This window comes from Callospermophilus lateralis, chromosome 13, assembly GCF_048772815.1.
Source record: "Callospermophilus lateralis isolate mCalLat2 chromosome 13, mCalLat2.hap1, whole genome shotgun sequence".
Lineage (NCBI taxonomy): Eukaryota > Metazoa > Chordata > Mammalia > Rodentia > Sciuridae > Callospermophilus > Callospermophilus lateralis.
This window is the reverse complement of record NC_135317.1, coordinates 57,088,825-57,109,194: the sequence shown is the minus strand read 5'-3', so window position 1 is coordinate 57,109,194 and position 20,370 is coordinate 57,088,825. Positions and strand designations below refer to the sequence as shown.

General features: G+C 35.6%; 1 protein-coding gene across 1 annotated transcript in view; it reads right to left on the bottom strand.

Annotated features, from left to right (window-relative positions):
* Cnst (consortin, connexin sorting protein) overlaps window positions 1–20,370 on the bottom strand; it is a 98,034-nt gene that overhangs the window by 14,006 nt on the left and 63,658 nt on the right. Inside the window, exons 4-9 of the mRNA XM_076831766.1 lie at window positions 18,673–18,703; window positions 16,001–16,087; window positions 15,138–15,252; window positions 13,068–13,089; window positions 12,792–12,888; window positions 7,829–8,727 (exon numbers count right to left, since the gene is read on the bottom strand). Of these exons, the coding sequence (XP_076687881.1) occupies window positions 7,829–8,727; window positions 12,792–12,888; window positions 13,068–13,089; window positions 15,138–15,252; window positions 16,001–16,087; window positions 18,673–18,703 (1,251 nt within the window). The remainder of the gene's footprint in view (window positions 1–7,828; window positions 8,728–12,791; window positions 12,889–13,067; window positions 13,090–15,137; window positions 15,253–16,000; window positions 16,088–18,672; window positions 18,704–20,370) is intronic.

Below are 20,370 nucleotides of genomic sequence, written 5' to 3'. Positions count from 1 at the left end.
TCGATCCTCAGCACCACATAAAAATAAAATAAGGATATTGTGTCCACCTAAAACTAAAAAATAAACATTAAAAAAAAGAGGTCCAGATAAGTAGTTCCAAAAGTCAAACATTATGAACTTCAGTGACCAAGGAACATGGCAGCAGCTAGCACTTGCTGAGAAGTCACCAGGAGCCAGGTACTGTGCTTGGCACTTTGCACACTAAAAAGACATGAACTAGATGTTGAGGGCTGGAAAGAATTAGATATGGGAAGAAGGTTCACCACTCCAGGGAAGAAATGACATAACCTGGAAGGAGCAGGGGCAGCCATGTGCAAAGTGTATGTGGAGAGCAGAGAGGAGACAATTGACTGCAACACAGGCTGAGACCTAGGTTCAGTAGCAGATGGAGTTGGACAGGTAGAGTGGACCAGATTACCAACAGTCCTGAATGTCAAGTCAAGAAGCACAGCCTGAAACTACCGGGAGCCATGGGAAGGGACCGACAGTGTAAAAACTGGCTTAGAAGAGGAGTTTAAACAGGCTTATGTGTCAGATTGAGACCCTTGGATGTATTTAATCTAATTATAGAGTGCTTCAAAAGTGAATCTTTCTAGACAAGGCATGGAACCCTCCCTGTCACTCTACATTTAAGTCATTTCATTTACCTCTATTACCTAGTTGGGCCCTTGGGTATTAGTTTGGGACCCCAGGTTTATACAGTTAAAATGTAAAACCATTTGAGTTGGAGAGGTGAAATGAAGGATGGGGCAAAATGTTAAGTAGCCTTTGAAAAAATTCAGGAAGAAGATATAAATTTTAAAAAGTAATTAAAATGGAAAAGGAGCTGGTTCAAGAAACCTGACAATTAAGACATACATTAACTAATTAGAACACTTAAAGAGTAAGATAAAAATTGAAAGGGAAAGATGAAAACATCTGGCATAAATTAAGAATGGGCAATCTCTGGGTCTTCCCCTGGGGGCTCATTAGACACCTACATAAACCCTGGGTCAACCATGCTCCATAAACCCCTTTTCTCCTATTGTAAGGAAGCTGGACTTACCCTGCTGCCTTTGAAAGAGCTACTCTGGGCAGAACCACCAGGATCACTGTCTTAACACTTTTCTTTTCTCTGTCTAGACCCATGAAACAGTTACCTATACAATTTCATAAAGCCCTATTGCTTACTGTTAGCTATCTTAACTTGGTGAGAGAATCCTAGAGCGGCTAATCTTAAGTAGTTTCCCTGATCTCAGTGATCTAGGCAAGAGACAGCTACCTCAAGTAAAAGGCATCAGGGATGACGAGTTCACAGAAGCCACTTTAATTGGATAGCTTTTGCTGAAGACAACCCAACCACAATTTTGTGCTGTCACTTTTCTCCCCCACTAGACAGTGCCAGGTTACTTCCTCCTCTAGATTTTGTTGCGCTTAAGAAAAATAGACCCTTCAGACATCTAACTAAATGCTATTAATCTAGATAAAGAGTAAGGAACATGAGCGGCCCTCTCCCAGATTTTAAAGTCCTAAGCATTAGCAATGTGGTTCCTCCACCAGCTTTTAGAAATAACAGGATCATTCAAGAAAAATCATTTGGATCTGAATTATTTAATATAAACACATGTCATCTCTACAAGCAGATTATATACATATGTGTTAGTGAAGAAAAATGAATAGTTTTATTTCCATATGACATATCATATCTGTTCACATAGGGATTCTCTGAATTATATACTATTTTTCATTTTTGTTATTTCTTTATTTTTGTTTCTTTTTCTGAGATAGAGTCTCTCTATGCTGCCCAGGTTGGTCTTGAACTTGTGAACTCAGGTGATCCTTCTGCCTCAGCCACAAGGGTAGCTGGGACTACATACAGGTATCTTGAACACACGGGTTTATTTTCAGTGTTTTAAAGACAGGCTTATCCTGTAGTCCCAGCTACTCTGGAAACTGAGGCAGGAGGATCACTTGAGCCTAGGAGTTTGAGGCCAGCCTGAGTAATAGAGATCTCAATTAAAAAATAATAATAATAGTTATAAAAAGAGAATAAAATCATGGAATTTGCAGGTAAATGGATGGAGTTGGAAAATATCATGCAAAGTGAAGTCAGCCAATCCCCCAAAACCAGAGGCCAAATGCTCTCTCTGATAAGTGGATGTTGATCCATAATGGGGGGGCATGGGAAAAATGGAAGAGCTTTGGGCAAAAGGGAGGGAGGAGTGGGGAAGGGGACATGGGGGCAGGAAAAATGGTGAAATGAGATGAATATCATTACCCTATGTACATGTATAACTGCATATATGGTATGACGGTACATAGTGTACAACCAGAGAAATGAAAAGTTGTGCTGCAGTTGTGTACAATGAATCAAAATGCATTCTGCTGTCATATATACCTAATTAAAATAAATTAAAAAATTATTTTAAAAATTCAATATTCAATTTACGTGTTACTTAGAAAAACAAAAAACTCCCTTACCCTCCCATATGTAACAATCTACAAAAAGACAGGAAAGCTAAGTAGGCTTTTATTAGCAGTATGGGGCTGGGTATTCATGCTTCTTTGAATTTGCATAGCATATTTCTGCTATCAATTTTTTTCCTCCCTCTTTTATTTTTTTGGTGCTGGAAAGTAAACCCAGGGCCTCACATATGATAGGTGAGCACTCTATTACTGAGATACATAGTTTCAAATTTTGATGCTAGCCACTCCCTGTAATTCTCATGCTAGAGGACGGAAAAGCTGCAGAGTTCACAGCGAAGATCCTTCCAAGTTCCAGAACCACTCAAATCAATGATTTATTTGCATTATCAGTTTCTAGGCAAAGGGGTCTTGGGTTCTGACATTAAAATAATCTTGTCAGGGGCTGGGTTGTAGCTCAGTGGTAGAGTGTTTGCCTAACATGCATGAGGCACTGGGTTCAATCCTCAGCACCAAATATAAATAAATAAAATAAAGGTATTGTGTCCACCTACACCTAAAAATATTTTTTAAAAAATCATGTCAGTATATCACGAATATCACAATAAAATTTCATCTTCTGTCAAAACCTCAAGATACTAAGTGCAGAAAGACAACACACTTAGAATCAGACAACTGTTAGATTATAGGCTTCATCTGTGCAATATCCTTACCTGTATTTTTAATTACTGCATTTGTAATGTTATAAGACTTGTGTAAAATTTGCTCACAATATTACTGAATGAAAGAAGTTTCTCCCTTTTTTTGTTTTGAGAAAGGGACTCACTATGTTGCCCCATGTTGGCTGCAAACTCTTCTCCATGCCTGACCTTATGAATAACTCTCTAATTTGCTATCTAATACTGCATAAATGATAATTTTTTTCTTAAAAATCTATAAAATGAAGCTGGGTGTGGAGGCACATGCTTATAATCACATCACAACCACTCAGGAGGCTGAAGCAGGAGGATTGCAAGTTTGAGGTCAGCCTCAGCAATGTAGCAGGACCCTATTTCAAAATAAAAAATAAAAAGGGATGGGCATGTAGCTTAGTGGTAGAATGACCTTGGGTTTAATCACTATCAACACACAGACACAGACACAGACACACACACACACAGACACAAACACACCTATGAAATGAGGATAAATGCTTTTGATGTTTTCTTGTTGGGGGGACCAGGGATTGAACCCAGGGGTGCTTAACCACTGAGCCATGTCCCAGCCCCCCCCCCCCCCCCTTCCTTTTTTTTGAGACAGGGTCCTGCAAAGTTGCTTCGGGCCTTACTACGTTGCTGTGGCTGGCTTTGAACTTATGATCCTCCTGTCTCAGTCTCCCAAGTTGCTGGGATTACAGATATGTACATTGGCATTTTTGGTGTTTTTTTTTTTTTAAATATCTTTTTAGTTGAAGATGGACATAATACCTTTATTTTATTTATATTATTTTTAATTTATATTTATTTATTTTATTTATATTTATTTGTTTATTTTTATGTGGTGCCAGGGATTGAACCCAGTGCCTCAGGCATGCTAGGCAATCTCTCTACCACTGAGCCACAACCCTGGCCATGGTACTTTTTTATAACAATGGAGACTACACTATTGATGATAGGTGTCATGTTTTTTTCTTTTTTACACAAGAAAGATAAGCAATACATCAGATATTAAGCTATCATTAAGCAAAATTATTTGAGTTTGAGATATATTTACCAACCCTAGAAATGTTTCTATTAATGTCACTATATTAATAAATTAAAGTAATAGAGTAGCTCAGTGGTAGAGCACTTCCCTAGCATGTGTGAGACTATGGGTCAGATCCTTAGCAACACACACACACACACACACACAAAAAAAACAACCCACAAAAATAAAATAGCAGAGATGTTTTTAGTTCTCCACAAACTTTTGTGAAATTTATTTTATTTTTACATGATGAATCTAATAGTTTAAAACAATACAACAAAACAAGTGCTTCCACTGGGCTGGCAGTGGTTATCAAAACCAAGTTTAGCCAAAGCTGAGCAACACAGAAAAACAAGGGACAAGAAAAAAGGAGAAAACTAGCAAAGAAAGAGCATACCAGTGTAGTCTACCCAAAACACAGAGGTAGGAAAAGTTTGTAGCCAGTGAGGTGCAGAATCACTGATGGGGGAGAAATGATAGGGAGATTGGGAAACAGAGTAGAGGACTGAAAAAACAAATAGCAATATGTGGAGATGAGTAAGCTTAGGTGCCTTAGTGGCTCCCAAGGGCATGAAAATCACTATTCCAATGTTCAGCTATTAAGAAACTATGCTCACAAAAGGAGGGAAGCATACACAATATTTCAGAAACAACTGTAGTAAAACTAGCCAAGTGTGATAGCCTAAAGATAATCCAGAAGGCTAAGAACTGTATCTGACCCCTCACTGCATCCTCAGCATAGATAGAGAGCTCTTAATAAAATTTTAATGCTTATTTTTTAGTTATATGTGGGCACCATATCTTTATTTTATTATTTTATTTTTATGTGGTGCTGGGAATTGAACCCAGTGCCTCACACATGCTTAGGCAAGTGCTCTACCACTGAGCCACAACCCCAGCTCTCTTAATAATATTTTACTGAAAGCAAAACAAAGTGTTTGAATTAAGAAGTTATATGTTTGTACTTAAATTTTTAAAAATAGGATTTAATTTTTAATTTTAAAAATTAGGAGTTAGGGCATAATTCAGTGGTAGAGAACTTGGGTTTGATCCTCAGCATCAAACAATAAAATAAAAAAATTTGTAGGTTGCACTGATAAGCAAAAAACCCCAATGACCTGGATATTTTAATCCAAACCCTCATTCTATTTATTTGTTTGTTTATCTATTTATTTATTATATTTGTAGATGAACTGCATTTTTTTTTTTTATGCAGTACTAAGGATCGAACCCAGTGCCTCACACATGCTAGGCAAATACTCTGCCACTGAGTTACAGCCCCAAACCCTCATTCTTAAAGATTAAGATAACAGTTAGCATTAGTGATTTTTAGCTCTGAAACTTCAAGACCTCCTCTGCTGGCAGCTACAATTTACTAAAGCATACCTCTCAAAATAGAGAAGGGATTAAGTAGACAGAAAGCAAATATTTAACCATCTATTTAGAATTATCATAGGAAAGTAAACTAGTGTTGCTAATCATATGTATCTTTTGGGGTCCCTAAAATAGCCTAACTTAATAGTGCAATAGAATTTTAGGAAAAGGGGACATTTGGTATTAATTTCCCAGAAAAGACAACCTTGAACCTTAAGTACATATAACTTCCACTGCTAGCTGCTATTTTAGGAGGAAAAGAGACACTGTTTTATGAGTTTGAGGAAGGAATATGCCATTTAATACGCAATAGTAACTCAATAATTTGCTAATTCCCTGTACCAAAGATCTAGTTAAAATAAGCAAGACAGGGCTGGGGCTGTAGCTCAGTGGCAGAGCACTTGCCTAGCATGCTTGAGGCACTGGGTTTAGTCCTCAGCACCACATAAAAATAAACAAATAAAATAAAGTCATTCTGTCTATCTACAACTACAAAAAAATATTTTAAAAAAGTAAGCGAGACAAGGGCTGGGGTTGTGGCTCAGTGGTAGAGTGCTTGCCTGGCATATGTGAGGCAATGGGTTCAATTCTCAGCACCACATGTAAATAAATAAAATAAAGGTCTATCAACAACTAAAAAAAATTTTTTTTAGTTGCCAATGGATTTTTAACTTTGTTTATTTATATGTGGTGCTGAGGATCGAACCCAGGCCTCACACATGTTAGGCAAGTGCTCTACCACTGAGCCACAACCCCAGCCCCTAAAAAATTTTTTTTAAAAGTAAGACAATAAATATTGTATCAAACACTTTATCATAAACACTATTGAGCTGTTACTTAAAAATGACTTTTAAAATTGTGGTGAAATTAATGATTAATGAATGAACAAATAAAAAAATAAATAATATAAAATTGCCATTTTAACCTTTTTAAATATACAATTTGAAATGTTGTATAGCCATTACCACTATTTCTAAAAACTGTCATCACCCCAAACAGAAACTCTGCATACATTAAGCAATATTAAATAATTTTGTTAAGAGAAAATCAAGAAGCAAAACTCATAGTTTGTGGACAACTAGTTATAAATTACAATCCAGTGGTCTGGTTAAAATAAACAGAAAAATGAACAGTAGAACAAGTGCTTTACTAAAATCTATCTAATTTTGTCAAAGGGAAAAAAAAAAAAAACAACTAAGAAGAAAAACCATACTCTGGAGAATTGACTAAAATGGCAACAAAGGAAGCTAGTAATATAATAGTTAAATTACCTCAGAAAGCTTTTCACAGAATTCTATATTTTGTTATACTTTTGCTTTGCTACTTTTAAAATTTTCTCTGAGGTCATTTTTTCAATGATAATGCTAAATTAAAATATAATGGGTATAAATGGAACATAAAGCCAATTTGAGAAAAAATTAGGGTTAAGAAAAAGAAAGTCGGCTTGGATCCTAATTTTCAGAAAAGCAAGCAGGTTTAGAGAGGAAAAAAGCAACTTCAGGAGACTGGTGAAATGGTAGAATCCGTTTTGGAACCAAGGCAAAATGATTCCACTATTCCCATCACAGCAGCCTTGGTGAGGGGGCGAGAGTTTTGGTATGGCTTTTATCTTTCCTTTTTCTGAACTTCTTTATTGTACTACCAAACAAAAGAGAATGGTCACCTTTCCTTGACCTTTTTTTCCCCCCCTCCCTGCAACTTAATAGCTTAAAAATTTATCTACTACCTGCCAGTCTCATTATATTTTAAAATGCTTCCTTCATCTTGTTATACTGTTTTAGAGAATTCTAAAAATATATTAACAAGAGGAAGAAACTATATGTAAGAGTACATACTGTATGTAACCTTATAGACATAAGAAAGAAGAAACATAAGATTTCCTTAAAGAATGTGACTATTTGTCTTCATCATAATTCCTGGGAATGCCAAATAAAAACCATAAGACTATTTAAAAAATCATGTTCATAATAATACTCATTGTATCTGGAGACATGCAATATAACTTCTTAAAATATAAACATAATGATTACAAGTTATTTTACTCAATATATACAAAAAATAAAGATAGTCATAAGGGCTGGGGTTGTGGCTCAGTGGTAGAGCGCTTGCCTAGCATGGTGAGGCACTGGGTTCAATTTTCAGCACCACATTTAAATAAATAAATAAAGGTCCATCAACAACTAAAAAAAAAGATAGTAACAATAAAAAGCTCATTAACTAAAAATTTTCCCTCATGTTTCAAACCATGTTTGAAAACTTAAAAAAAAGCAATATTTTGTACATGTATCAGCTTTTAAAATTTCATTTTACTTTATCTCTAATTTACCTCTGCAATCTCTATCCTTTTGGCAAGATCATCAAGAGAAAGACAGCTATCATCAGAAGGCAGATTCTCCTGTAGACTGTAGGATGCTTCCTCAGGAGAAAGATCTTGAAGGAGATCAGAGTCCTCGTCTTGGCTGTCTTCATAGGAAAGAGGATTTTCAGTATCTTTTAAGCATCCTTCCAAAAGGCTGTTCAAATAGTCTTCTGTTTCCTTATTGACTTGGTCTTCCTTATCTCCCTTTTCCCCAGGGGCCATATACACTTCTGGAAGCAATGTACTTAAGTCAGATATTTTATTATTTTCACAAAGTACATTCTCTGAGCCCTCAGAGTCAGTCTGGCCCTGTGGCAATTTTCCATCACTGTCTGTGAGATCGGGTTGCTGCAGCTCATTTAATTCATTGTTCTCAGGCTGGTCCTCTGGCACCGCCTCAGAAACATCCTGAAGGGGCAACTGGAGTTCTTTCCTTTGTGACTGTGAATATTTTCCCTTGGAATTCAACACAGGACATGATATATGGTCACAGCCTGGTAAGATCAATGGTTCTCTCACTGACTCACCAGAAGGTAACACCTGAGGGTCTTCAGCAATGCCCCCTGTTTTAGCCACATCTGGTCGGTCCTCTGTGGCAGCAGCCTGCAAGCGTCTGTCATTCTCACAGGCATTCTCGGAAGAGTCTGGCTCTGACCTGCTCCAGGCTGTCTCGGAGGGCTGGGTGTGGAGCTCCAGCGTGGCTTCAGTGCTGCAGAGCGGCTCCCTGTGGTCCTTTCCTGCAGTTACTGAAAGGCTTGGGGAATTTGCCTGTCCATCCATCTGATTACAGCTGGGCCTGCTTTCCTGAGGCTCTTCCGTATGTTGGCTTTCTTTACTTGGTTCCATGCCAAGACAAGTATCACTCTCTAAAGAAGAAAACAAATAAGCTGTTTTAAAATTCCAAACAATGCTTTGTATGGAAAGGAAGAGAAAGGATGTATGAATAACATGGAACACAATATTCTAACCTCTCAAATACAAATTCTATCTGTTGCATTACAGTGTTCTTAGAGAAGACATACCCAAAACATTCAGTAAATAACCCTTTATATATAAAAATTAAGACATTATTCAAAATCATGTTAAGATGAATATTTAGTTATCAATATAATTGAAAAAGTAAAGAACCTTATTAACTTAATACCCTTAATAAATGGTATTTTGAAATTGCAACTTCTTAAAGCAGGGCAGCAAAGGGTAGCAATAAAAGAATACATTATGGGGCTGGGGTAATAGTACAGTGGTAGAGCACTTGCCTAGCATGTGTGAGGCCCTGGGTTTGATCCTTAGCACCACATAAAAATAAATAAATAAAAATAAAGGTATTGTGTCCAACTACAACTAAAAAATAAATATTTAATAAAAATAAAGGTATTGTGTCCAACTGCAACTAAAAAATAAATATTAAAAAAATTTTCCTTCATAATATGACTGAAGATGTGGCTCACACCAGTCTAATTCTCAGTACCCAAACAAAAAATACATTAAAAATAATAAAAAAGAACTAAAGTAAGCTGGACATGCTAGTGCATGACAATAATTCTAGGGATCTGGAAGGCTGAAGCAGGAGGAACAAGTTTGAGGCCAGCCTTAGCAGTTTATCAAGATGCTTAGCAACTCAGTAAGACCTTATCTCAGAGTAAAATATAAAAAAGACTGGGAATATAGCTTGGTTATACACATGGTATGATGTATATACAATGAAAATGAATGTAACTCATTATGTTAAGTGAAATAAGTCAAACAGAAGGTCAAGGGTCACATATTTTCTCACATATGCTGAAGCTAGAGAGGAAAAGAAAAAAAAAAAGGTGGTTGTGGGGGTTGGATCTCAGGAAAATCAAAGGAAGATCAGTAGAGGAAAGGGACCAAGGAGCGGGTGGTGGAGATGGAGATGGGAAGTGTTAGGGAGTGATACTGGCCAAATTATATTGTTATACTATGTACATGCACAAACATGAAACAATAAATCCCACTATTATGTACAACTACAATGTACTAATAAAAATGTAAAAAAAAATGTTTTTCTTTCAGAGCTGGGGTTGTGGCTCAGTGGTAGAGTGCTTGCCTAGCATGTGTGAGGCACTGGATTTGATTCTCAGCACTGCATATAAATAAATGAAAAAAATAAAGGCTTGTCAGTATCTTAAAAATATTTTAAAAAATATTTTTCTTACAAGATAGATAAAATAAGAATTTTATTCTGTTTGCTTTTTCGTTTAATGGGTACTGTATAATCAACTAACAACTGAGGCCACTACCATACCAAAGAAAAGGGAATTCTTAAATGCTATATTAAGATTTCAGGGGCTGGGGTGTGGCTCAGCAGTAGAACACTCATCTAGCACATGGGAGGCCCTGGTTTGATCCTCAGCACCACATAAAAATAAAATAAAGGTATTGTGTCCACCTACAACTAAAAAAATACATTAAAAAAAAACACAAGGCAGAGAGACCTCCACATCAGAGAAATAGGGTGTGCTACCCCCAGCTGAGGTCAGTTATTTTAAGGACCACAAACATCTTGGGACAAAACAGCAGATCAGCTGGTCCTTCTGGATTCACCATGCTTTCCTACAACAGATCAACCTGATTTAGCCCTAAGCACTAATCTAGGTAGCTCCAACTGCAGTACCCTCCGCTCCTAGTCCCCGGCAGTTGGATAGCAGAGAAGAGCTTTGAATAAAATGAGATTTAGGTGTTCTAAAAAAGTTTGGAGTTGAATAGAACTAAATCCTCAGGAATCAAAATAAGACTATTTAACAATTAGTGTGTAGTGGCACACCTCTAATCCCAGAAACTCTGGAGGCTGAGGCAGGAGGATTGCAAGTTCAAGGTTAGCTTCAGCAATGTAATGAGACCCTCAGCAATTTAGTAAAACCTTATCTCAAAATAAAAAAAATAAAAAGGACTAGAGATGTGGCTCACACCAGTCTAATTCCCAGTACCCAAACAAAAAATACATTAAAAATAATAAAAAAGAACTAAAATAAGCCGGGCATGCTAGTGCATGATAGTAATTCTAGGGATCTGGAAGGCTGAAGCAGGAGGAACAAGTTTGAGGCCAGCCTTAGCAGTTTATCAAGATGCTCAGCAACTCAGTAAGACCTTATCTCAGAGTAAAATATAAAAAAGACTGGGAATGTAGTTTGTATATCACCCAAATCAATCCGCAATACCAAAAGACAAAAACTAAAACCAACCACCCTCCAAAAAACCCCCCAACCACTCCCCAAAACCAAAAAAGGACAAAACCAAAGTGACTGAAAAGTTACTGAGTCAGTCTAAGAAGTCATGCTGAGTGGGAAGTGAGTTTACCAACTACCATGACTGGACAAAATACAACTATTTTAAGTACTGTATCTAGTGAACTGAAATATCACTTAAATAGTAACAAATAGTATCTATAGGTCCAATGTATTTACAAACTAATGAGAAAACAATTATTCCATCTTTAGAAATACAAAACATCACACACGCACACGCACACGCACACGCACACTGAAGCAAAAGGCAAGAATTCCACACTACATTTGAAGAGTCATCCCCATTGCTGACATTTCTCTTAAAAACACATTGTTTTATCAGGCTGGGGCAAGACATCCTCCTCCAGGACTTAGTCCCCACCCCTTCAAAAATTGTTGTTAATAGGATGTCTGAATCATTGAAGCCTTTGATAATCCCTAATTCCTACAAGTTACTCATGCTGTGGGAAAAAAAACAAAAAACAAAAAAACAAAACAAAAACAAAAAAACATGCTGTGCTCAATTAGAAACCAGAAGTCCCAGGTTCTAGCTGAGAAGCAAAGCACCCAGCTGTTGTCTTTAAACTTGGTACATCAGTTTCTCCATCCACATGCAGCTGTGCAAAGGCCAAGCTAGTGCTGGGCAGCAACCAGTGCAGTCTCAGATTCTAAAGAGCCTGTACAGCACTCTTCCTAATGGGTAAGATATGGAGACACGTCCACGTTCAAACTAGGTGGCTATTTGGGGATTCTCCCCGCCCTTTTAAGACTGTTATAAAGGTTATTTTACTATGGTTTCTTATTCAAAAATGTAGAAAACAGACAGAAAGAACAGAGTATAGTAGGGGTGACTCAAGGCATTATCTCCCCTTGTCTCATAAGGGAAAAGAGGATAGAGATTTAAAAAAAATTAAAAAGTACTTTAAAAGAAGAAATGGCTACTTGATGGTGGCATCTTATATCTTCAGGGCCACTCACCCAAAACAAACCCCTCAAAACCACCTTATATCTCCTTTTCAATATGAGGACTTTCAGGCCCAAGAACATAAACCTTGGGATATACATTAGTAGTGAAATCAGATGCCAGGGGGAAAATCACCCTAAAACTTATTTATTTTTTATTTTCTAAAGTTTATTTAGAAAAAAGTTTCTAAAAATCTTTTGACAAAAGGCATAGGTTGATATAAAATATATCATAAATGTTTTAGAAGTATATATATACAAATTATATGTTAGTGTATGTAACAGTGTATAAAACACAGGAGAGACAAGGATATATTGCTATAAATAAATTATCAAAACACAAAACTACTAACTATCTAGATTTATAGAAAGATCTCTGGTAAAGTCCATTCGGTGCTTGTTTTTTAAACAGAAAAGGACATCTAAATACACCAAAAACAATTCCATTTCAGAGCACTTTTGTACCATCTTTTAATATTCTGTTAGACACATAAAACCACCTGCTGAAAACATGAAAATACTTTTATGTTTTTACAAGAATTTATATTTTATATTATCTACTACTGGGTAACCAAAAATGGAATTACATCATAAAAATTTTGCTTTGGTATTTTTTTCTACAAGAGGTATAGACACAAAAATGTTCAGATATAACACTGAACAAAATATTAAAGGAAATGGGTATCTTTTACATTCCTCCCTAACTTAATTTAAAAACATACCTGACTCTTTGGCTGTAGCTCCTCTTTCCTTTGGATCTTCAGACACTATTAACTGTGTAAAGCATTGCCTTCCCAGGGACTTTTCTATAGCTGCTATCTAAAAATTTTAAAACATCAACCAAATAAAACACAAAAAAAAACATTTTTGGAAACTGTTGCATTAAATTAGAAACCTGAAATAACTTGAGAAATGTTTCTTTATTTTCTAAAACAGTCCATACAATAGACATGTGACAATATTTTCCCCATAAATATTTTCAAAAGAAACAAACTTACCTTGTGTTTGGATAAAAGAGGACTGTAGAAAAAAGAAAGAAAAAAATTTTTTAAAGTACAGCATGCTTCCAAACAAATGTCACTGAAATGGCTATAAAAAAATACAGCTTCTCTGGATTCTAATATTAGCACAGAACATTTCCATAGCTGAAACATTACCACAGGGTTACATAGTTCAAAGTGCAGCTATATCATGTGTTAAACTCCTTAGGTAGCCAATTATTATTGAAAACCCCCAAGGAAGCTATAAATGCTAAAATCCAGAAGTAAAACAGAGTGTTAACCTTTTGCTAATAAGGTACTTAAAGACAATTTCACACACATTTTTAAAATCTCAGTTTATGTCATAATCTAAAATAGATTATGGCAAAAAATGATTTGTTAAAATTATCCATGGAAACAGATTACCAGAAAAGTAACTTTTTAATATTAAATTTTAGGTAATACCCAACATAATGGGATATGAGTATATCTAGCAAAGGCATGAACAAAAATGCATAGCCACTTTATAATCCATAATGTTCAAAAACCAGGAGCAACTCAAGGGTCTAGGAACAACACAATGGACAAGCTATTGCACAGTCATAGAGTGAATCTGCACACCAGTAAACACAGCAAACTTCCATTACATGCAACCACGTAATGTGACACAATGCTGGATATAGCAATTCTTATTCTGTGCAATATCATTGATATGAAATTACAGAATATGCAAACTAGAATATGCACCACTAGATAGTGGTGACCATGGGGGGAAGGTGAGTATGGACTTGGTACTCGCATGATGGAGCCTTCTGAGAGGTGGTATGTTCTGAATCTTGGATCTTTCTCTGGAGTGGTACTCATGTAGACATACATGTATGTGGAAAAAAACTTATCAAGCTTGTATGCTTAACTATCTATAACTTGAGAATATTCTTTAATATTATGAGTAATAATTTGGGGCAATTATCTAAAGATACCACACTCATATTATGCTCAAAATATTTGTTTATTAAATACTTAAAACATTTGTAACATGATAAGAAGCTATTAGTTCCATAGAAAGGGAAGTACTTAGAGTATTTGGAGGTTTTCTTTTCTTCTTTCTTCTTACTGGGGATTGAACCCAAGGGACACTCTACTATTGAGCTACACCCCCATCCCTTTTTATTTTGAGACAAGGTCTCACTAAGTTGCCCAGGCTGGTATTGAACTCACAATCCTTCTGTCTCAGCTTCCCAAATTGCTGGCATTAGAGGTATGTGCCACTGTGTCTGGCATATATTATTTTGAAGTTCAAAAAAATTTTTTTAAAAGATTCCATGATTATTAAATGTTACAAGGTTGAAAGTTAACTTATTTTAATTTGCTAAGAAACTAGGTTATAACTCAGAATCCTTGAAAATACTGTTTTAAACATAAGAGAATGGTTATTGTGAGAGATGAATGAATCTAGAATCATTCTTCAAAGGCCATCTCCAAAACAATAAGGTCCCACAGCAAGTTATCTATCTTCTGCATGAACAAAAGCAACAATTACTTAGGAATGTTTCATTATTAATAAATAGAGCTTTTGTTTACTCTTCATGAGTCTGAGAGAAAAGGAGAAAAAGTTATTAACAGAACAGAAAGCCTTTCATTTTCATATTGAGGACTCAAGTCCTCAGCCTCAGAGGGCTGCAATGAACACTATCATGCCCCCTCATGTTCAGAACCTGAGTCTTCAAGTAATGAATTTAAAAAGCGGGGGTGGGAGTGGGGGGGTAGAATTAATAAAGAAGTCCTAATGTAGAATTAAGTTCATTTGGATTGCCTAATCTCTTACACAAAAAGATGTCAAAATTAGATGTTATATTTTAAAATTACTCATTATAAGAATCTTTTGAGCCTATGTAAAATGACTGTTCACCAAGGTCAATGTAAAAAACGGTAAAAGCTGAGAAAGAAACCTAAAATTTTATTATACCTATTTTAATTTCTGTAGTTGAAAATATCAACAAAACAAAGGCCCTTGTATTTCAATACTCCATACAATGATCCTTCAACATTCTACTGTAACTCATTGCAACTAAATTCTGACATACTTACTCTTGATGTGTTGTGCAAAATTTAGCAAGCCGTTCAAAATCTTCACCATTAAATCCTTTTTCTGAATTCCTTAGTGGTGTAACTGTATGCGGTTGTACAGTTTTCCATTTTGTTTCTAAATTTAAAATATTTGTAAGTCACTGGCTCTTAAAAAAAATAGTTTGGAGGAAAAAAATGTTAACTGAACCACTGATAAAAATTAATATGCAAAATTATCTTCTCAAACACCAAAAAGTTAACAGAAATAGCTAAGTTATTATTTTGAAGTATAAGTAAATACCAATAGGGCATGCAATATGTTCAGAAGAAATACAAATAGCTGCAAGTGTTCTTTTCTTGGCACTTAGTACAAAGAACAAAATACAAAGAAAACAACTTTCTCACAGTGAAATAGACATGATAAAAATGCTACATTTTTTGTAAAATCTTTACTTTTTGTCCCCCCCTCCCCCCGCCCTCATGACGCTGAGGATTAAACTCAGGGCCTGGTGCATGATGGGCAAACATTCTATTGAGCTATATCCCCAGTTCCATATTTTGCAATATTAATATGATTGGAAATTTCTGACTTATAAAACCAGGTTAAATGTGTTAACTTTCTTTTCTTGTTTTTCCCCTGGGGATTGAACCCAGGGGAACTTTACCATTGAGCTACATCCCCATCCCTCTTTATTTTTTTGAGACAGGATCTTGCTAAAATTACTTAGGGCCCTATTAAATTCCTGAGGCTGGCCTTGAACTTGCAATTTTCCTGCTTCAGCCTCTTGAGTTGTTGGAATTACAGGTATGTACCATCGCACCCGGCAAATAACAAATTTGTTAGATTAGAGATAGTTTCACATTCTGTATTAGTCTATACTCACCCCACTGTTCCTGAATGGCAGAAAGATTTGCAAGCAATTGCTCATGATATAATCGTTCAAGCTGAATGAATTTCATTGCTTTCTCATCTGAATAGAAAATTTGAGGAAAACAGAAATCCAGACTATTTACATTAAACCCCATATTTGAAAAACAATGTCTTAAACAAGGTGAGAGAGAGAGAGAGAGAGAGAGAGAGAGAGAGAACGAACTCTGGACATTCTTAAATTTAAACATATCTAAAGTAATGATTCTTGGTTTTGAAGTAGATAAATTTTATTCTAGTATATTATGCAGTAGCTATATGGATTCCATATTATCAGCAAACAGCAAGAATTAAAAGGTTTTCATGCTCAAAGAGTGCCTGCTTGCTAACCTACTTCTAGCAGAGTCAATAGAACCCACATGGAATCTGGGAGACTATTTATTTTCCTTTTTGAAATTTTTCTCCTGAAATTACTTTCTGTCAAGCAACTATGTGACCCGAGACATAAGTGTTTGTTTCTGGCTTCAGCTAACCTTCATCCTTAACTTATTTCCCACTGAATGCTTTTCTCTTATAAGACCAAAAGACCACATGTCCAGACAATGGTGAGCAAAAATTATATGGATCTTTTCTAAAAATTTTAATTACCACAGTGATTTTCAAAAGTGTCATGTGATTCCACTTTTATGTAGATCTTATTACAAACTTTTGCCTTCCCATCTGTATTACAAATATGTGCATCTTCTGTGGTCAAGATACACTGTCCAATTTTCTACCTTCCTCTGGGCAGTGTTCTAAATGTTGACCCAGAAAAAAGAAAGAGAAAAATTCACAGTTTAGCTTTGCGTCCTTCCCATAAACACTCAGAGGTTCAGTTCTCCCTCTCATTTGTTGTCTTAAAGATATCCCTGGGATCCTAAAATAGGCCCAGGAGAAATGGGAACAATTTGTTCTTTCCTCTGCCATGTCTTAAATATACCAGTGTTTCTCAAACTTTATTGAACATAAAAATTATCTGAAAAACTTGTTAAAATACTGATTCGTGGGCTAAGGTTGTGGCTCAGTGGTAGAGTGCTTGCCTGCCATGTGTGAGGTACTGGGTTTGAGTCTCAGCGCCACATATAAATAAATAAAATAAAGGTCCATTGACAACTAAAAAAAAAAAGAGCTGTGGTTGTGGCTCAGCAGTAGAGCACTCGCCTAGCAAGGGCAAGGCCCTGGGTTTGATCCTCAGCACCACATAAAATAAATAAAATAAAGGCACTATGTTCAACTACAACTAAAAAATAAATATTTAAAAAAAATATTGATTCATGGGTCTGACCCCTCAGAAGCTCTGAGGCCCATGAACTGCATTTCTAGGAGCTTCCCAGGGCTGCTGATACTGCTCTATATTGCTTTATATCAGATATTCATTCTTTGTTTAAGAAGAAGGGATGGGGTGCAAGGAAAGGGAATGAATGCACACGTGTGAGTTCCCTCTTCATTTCACTAGAGTTCCAACATATTTAGGAAGCAAACTGTCAGTGTTTGAAGTACCTCAGTTAATTTGACAGGGTTTAGGACAATAACTGATTATCCTCAATCTGGACAGAAAGGTGAAAGTCAATAAGGTTAGAAAGAAAAGTAAACTGTCTAGACAGTGTACACTAGGCCATCCCTTCAAAAGAAAAGCAATTTTCATTCTGTTTATTACTAGTGAAGAACTATTCTTTCCTTTGCAGCTATATACAGTCATGTACCACATAACAACGTTTTGGTCAACAATGACCTAACAACACAGTAGCCGTCTTAGTATGACACTTGCAATGACAAAATCACCTAATGATGCATTTCTCAGAACATATCCCCACTGTCAAGTAACACATGACTCTAGCTGTAATAAGATAGTCATGAGATAATGTGTAATATATCTGATATGCTCCATCATATAAATATCACTTGACTTGTATGTCTGTTTAATTTCAAAGAAAGAAAATCCAAAAGATTTTTACATCTTATTTTCAGCAAAATGTCCTTTTCCTCCTTCTTGAATATAAATATTTAATTTTGGTAAAACTAGGGCTTATTCATGGAAGGTCAGCTTTGGGTGGTATTAGAAATTTTCTGGAGTGACAGATATTTTCAGAACCTTACTTTCTGAAGTAGTTACATAGGTACTAAAATTGTCAAAATCCACTAAAAGCATATGATTTATACTTTTTATTATGTAGACCCCCATTTTAAAAATAAGGGTTTGGTAAATTTTTTTTTTCTGCTGTTGTTATTAAACTACTTCATTGGACTGAGGGTATACCTCAGTGGTATAGCTCTTGCCTAACATATGTGAGGTCCTGGGTTCAATCCCCAGTACTATTTAAAGAAAAAAAAAAAAAAGTTCTTCTTTTGGAAATTGTGAAACTGACCATCCATTTTTCTGTTACAGTAGGCACCAGATTTTCTTTTTGGTTTCTAAGTATGCTTTATAAATTAAGGTTCTTCTCTGTATGTGCAACTTTCCCCCCACTTCTTTATTTTCTAATGTACAGAAGTTTTACGTTTTTAAGTATTCAAATATATTAAATGTTTACTTAAAGATTCGCCTAAAAAAAAAAAAAAACCGGCCTTGCCAATAATAAACATATTTTGAATACTCAAAAAAAAAAAAAAGGGTTTGGTGAGTTTCTTCCAGTAATTAAGAAAGGATACAGTCTTCTTCCTGGAAATAGGACTCAGCTATCTATTAAAAACAAGCAAATGAAAAAGAAAGCCAGAGGAAATTAAATTACTATTTGGGTTTAATGACAAATTTGGAAGAAATAAAAATTTTGAAACTCTAAATGTTTCTAATATGAAAGTAAGAAGACTCTTAATTAACTACATTCACTGGTTCAGAAGAGCTTTGTAGGCACAGGAAACAATTCTAAAGTCTGACACATTTCAAGCTGAGCAAACACAGGCATTCTCCAGTCTTTACATAAACACATTCTATTGTATTTAGAGTCATAGCAATCTTCTTTCATGAGAAAAACGTTACAGAAGCTTAAAAAGGTATAACATGAATAAAAAGATCATTCTATTTATTGTGAATTAAAAAGCAAACATGCCACATCATGTGAGGCCTTTACATCTATTCATTTCATTTTTATTTTACCAACTATCAGCTGAAGACCTCATGGACACTAACTTTTTGATTCTGTTTTGATATTAAACAAAAGACCAGGCCAAGTGCTCACAATTGAATAATGGTGTTTGGAATTATGTACACAGTGCTGCACATTGTACAGAATGCTAGTCAGAGTTCAGAGCCATGTGTGTTGGCAATTACCTATGATCCCAGCTACAAGAATGCTCTCCTACAAACCTAAGATGCCATTATTCACTTGTAGAAATCATACTTTGACACAATAATATTATTTAGGATATTTCCTATACTCAAATTTCTTCCAGGTTGCTTCAAAAACAGATGCACTAAAATGGAGTAAACACATTCTAGCATCAGTGTTATAAAAACATGCTTTGTGATGGAGCCTTGTTTTCCCCCTTTGTGAATAGATGATGATAATACTTAATGCTCCAGGTTGTTTGGAGGATAAAACAACATGAACTGTGAATACCCTTTGCAAATTCAACCTACTGAGCAAACGCTACAGAGGCTAAAAGATTAGAAGGCTGCCTTGGTGCTGGAGTTCCTCAACAAAGACAAGTCAGTAATGGTTTAGGGGCCAAACAGCAGTACATGTTTTCTCAAAGGCCTGCCTCAAGTTCACAAAGGAGGTAATAGAAATTTCTAAAAATATACATTTTCCTACCTTGGGTTTTTTTTTTTTTTTTAAAGATTTTACTATTTAATTTTGTCTCACGTAAGTTAAAATGATATATAAGTAAATGTAAAAAGTAGAACTTTTTCCATTCCCACATATCAATTATTTTAAGTGAAAAAAAAATGCATTTTTATTTTTCCTGAATGGGCTCTTATGTAAAAAGGATTCCCACTCACTAGACAGTGAATGGAAAGGCTGCCTATTTTCCAGGCTGTCCATCTTCCAATTTACCCTCCTAGTCATCAGAAGAATTATGTTTCTAAAGTTAAAACTGAATTTCAGGGGGCTGGGGCTGTAGCTTAGTGGTACAGCACATGTCTATCATGCACAAGGCCCTGTGTTTGATCCTTAACACCACAAAACAAAAACAAAAACTATAAAAACAAATTTGGTCCTGAAATTTTCATTATTAAAAAAATGCCCAGCCCTTGGAGCTGGGGTTGTGGCTCAATGGTAGAGGACTTGCCTCGCATGTGTGAGGCTCTGGGTTTGATCCTCAGCACCACATAAAAATAAAGTAAACAAAATGAAGATATTATGTCCATTTACAAGTAAAAAAAATTAAGAAAAAACATATCTATTA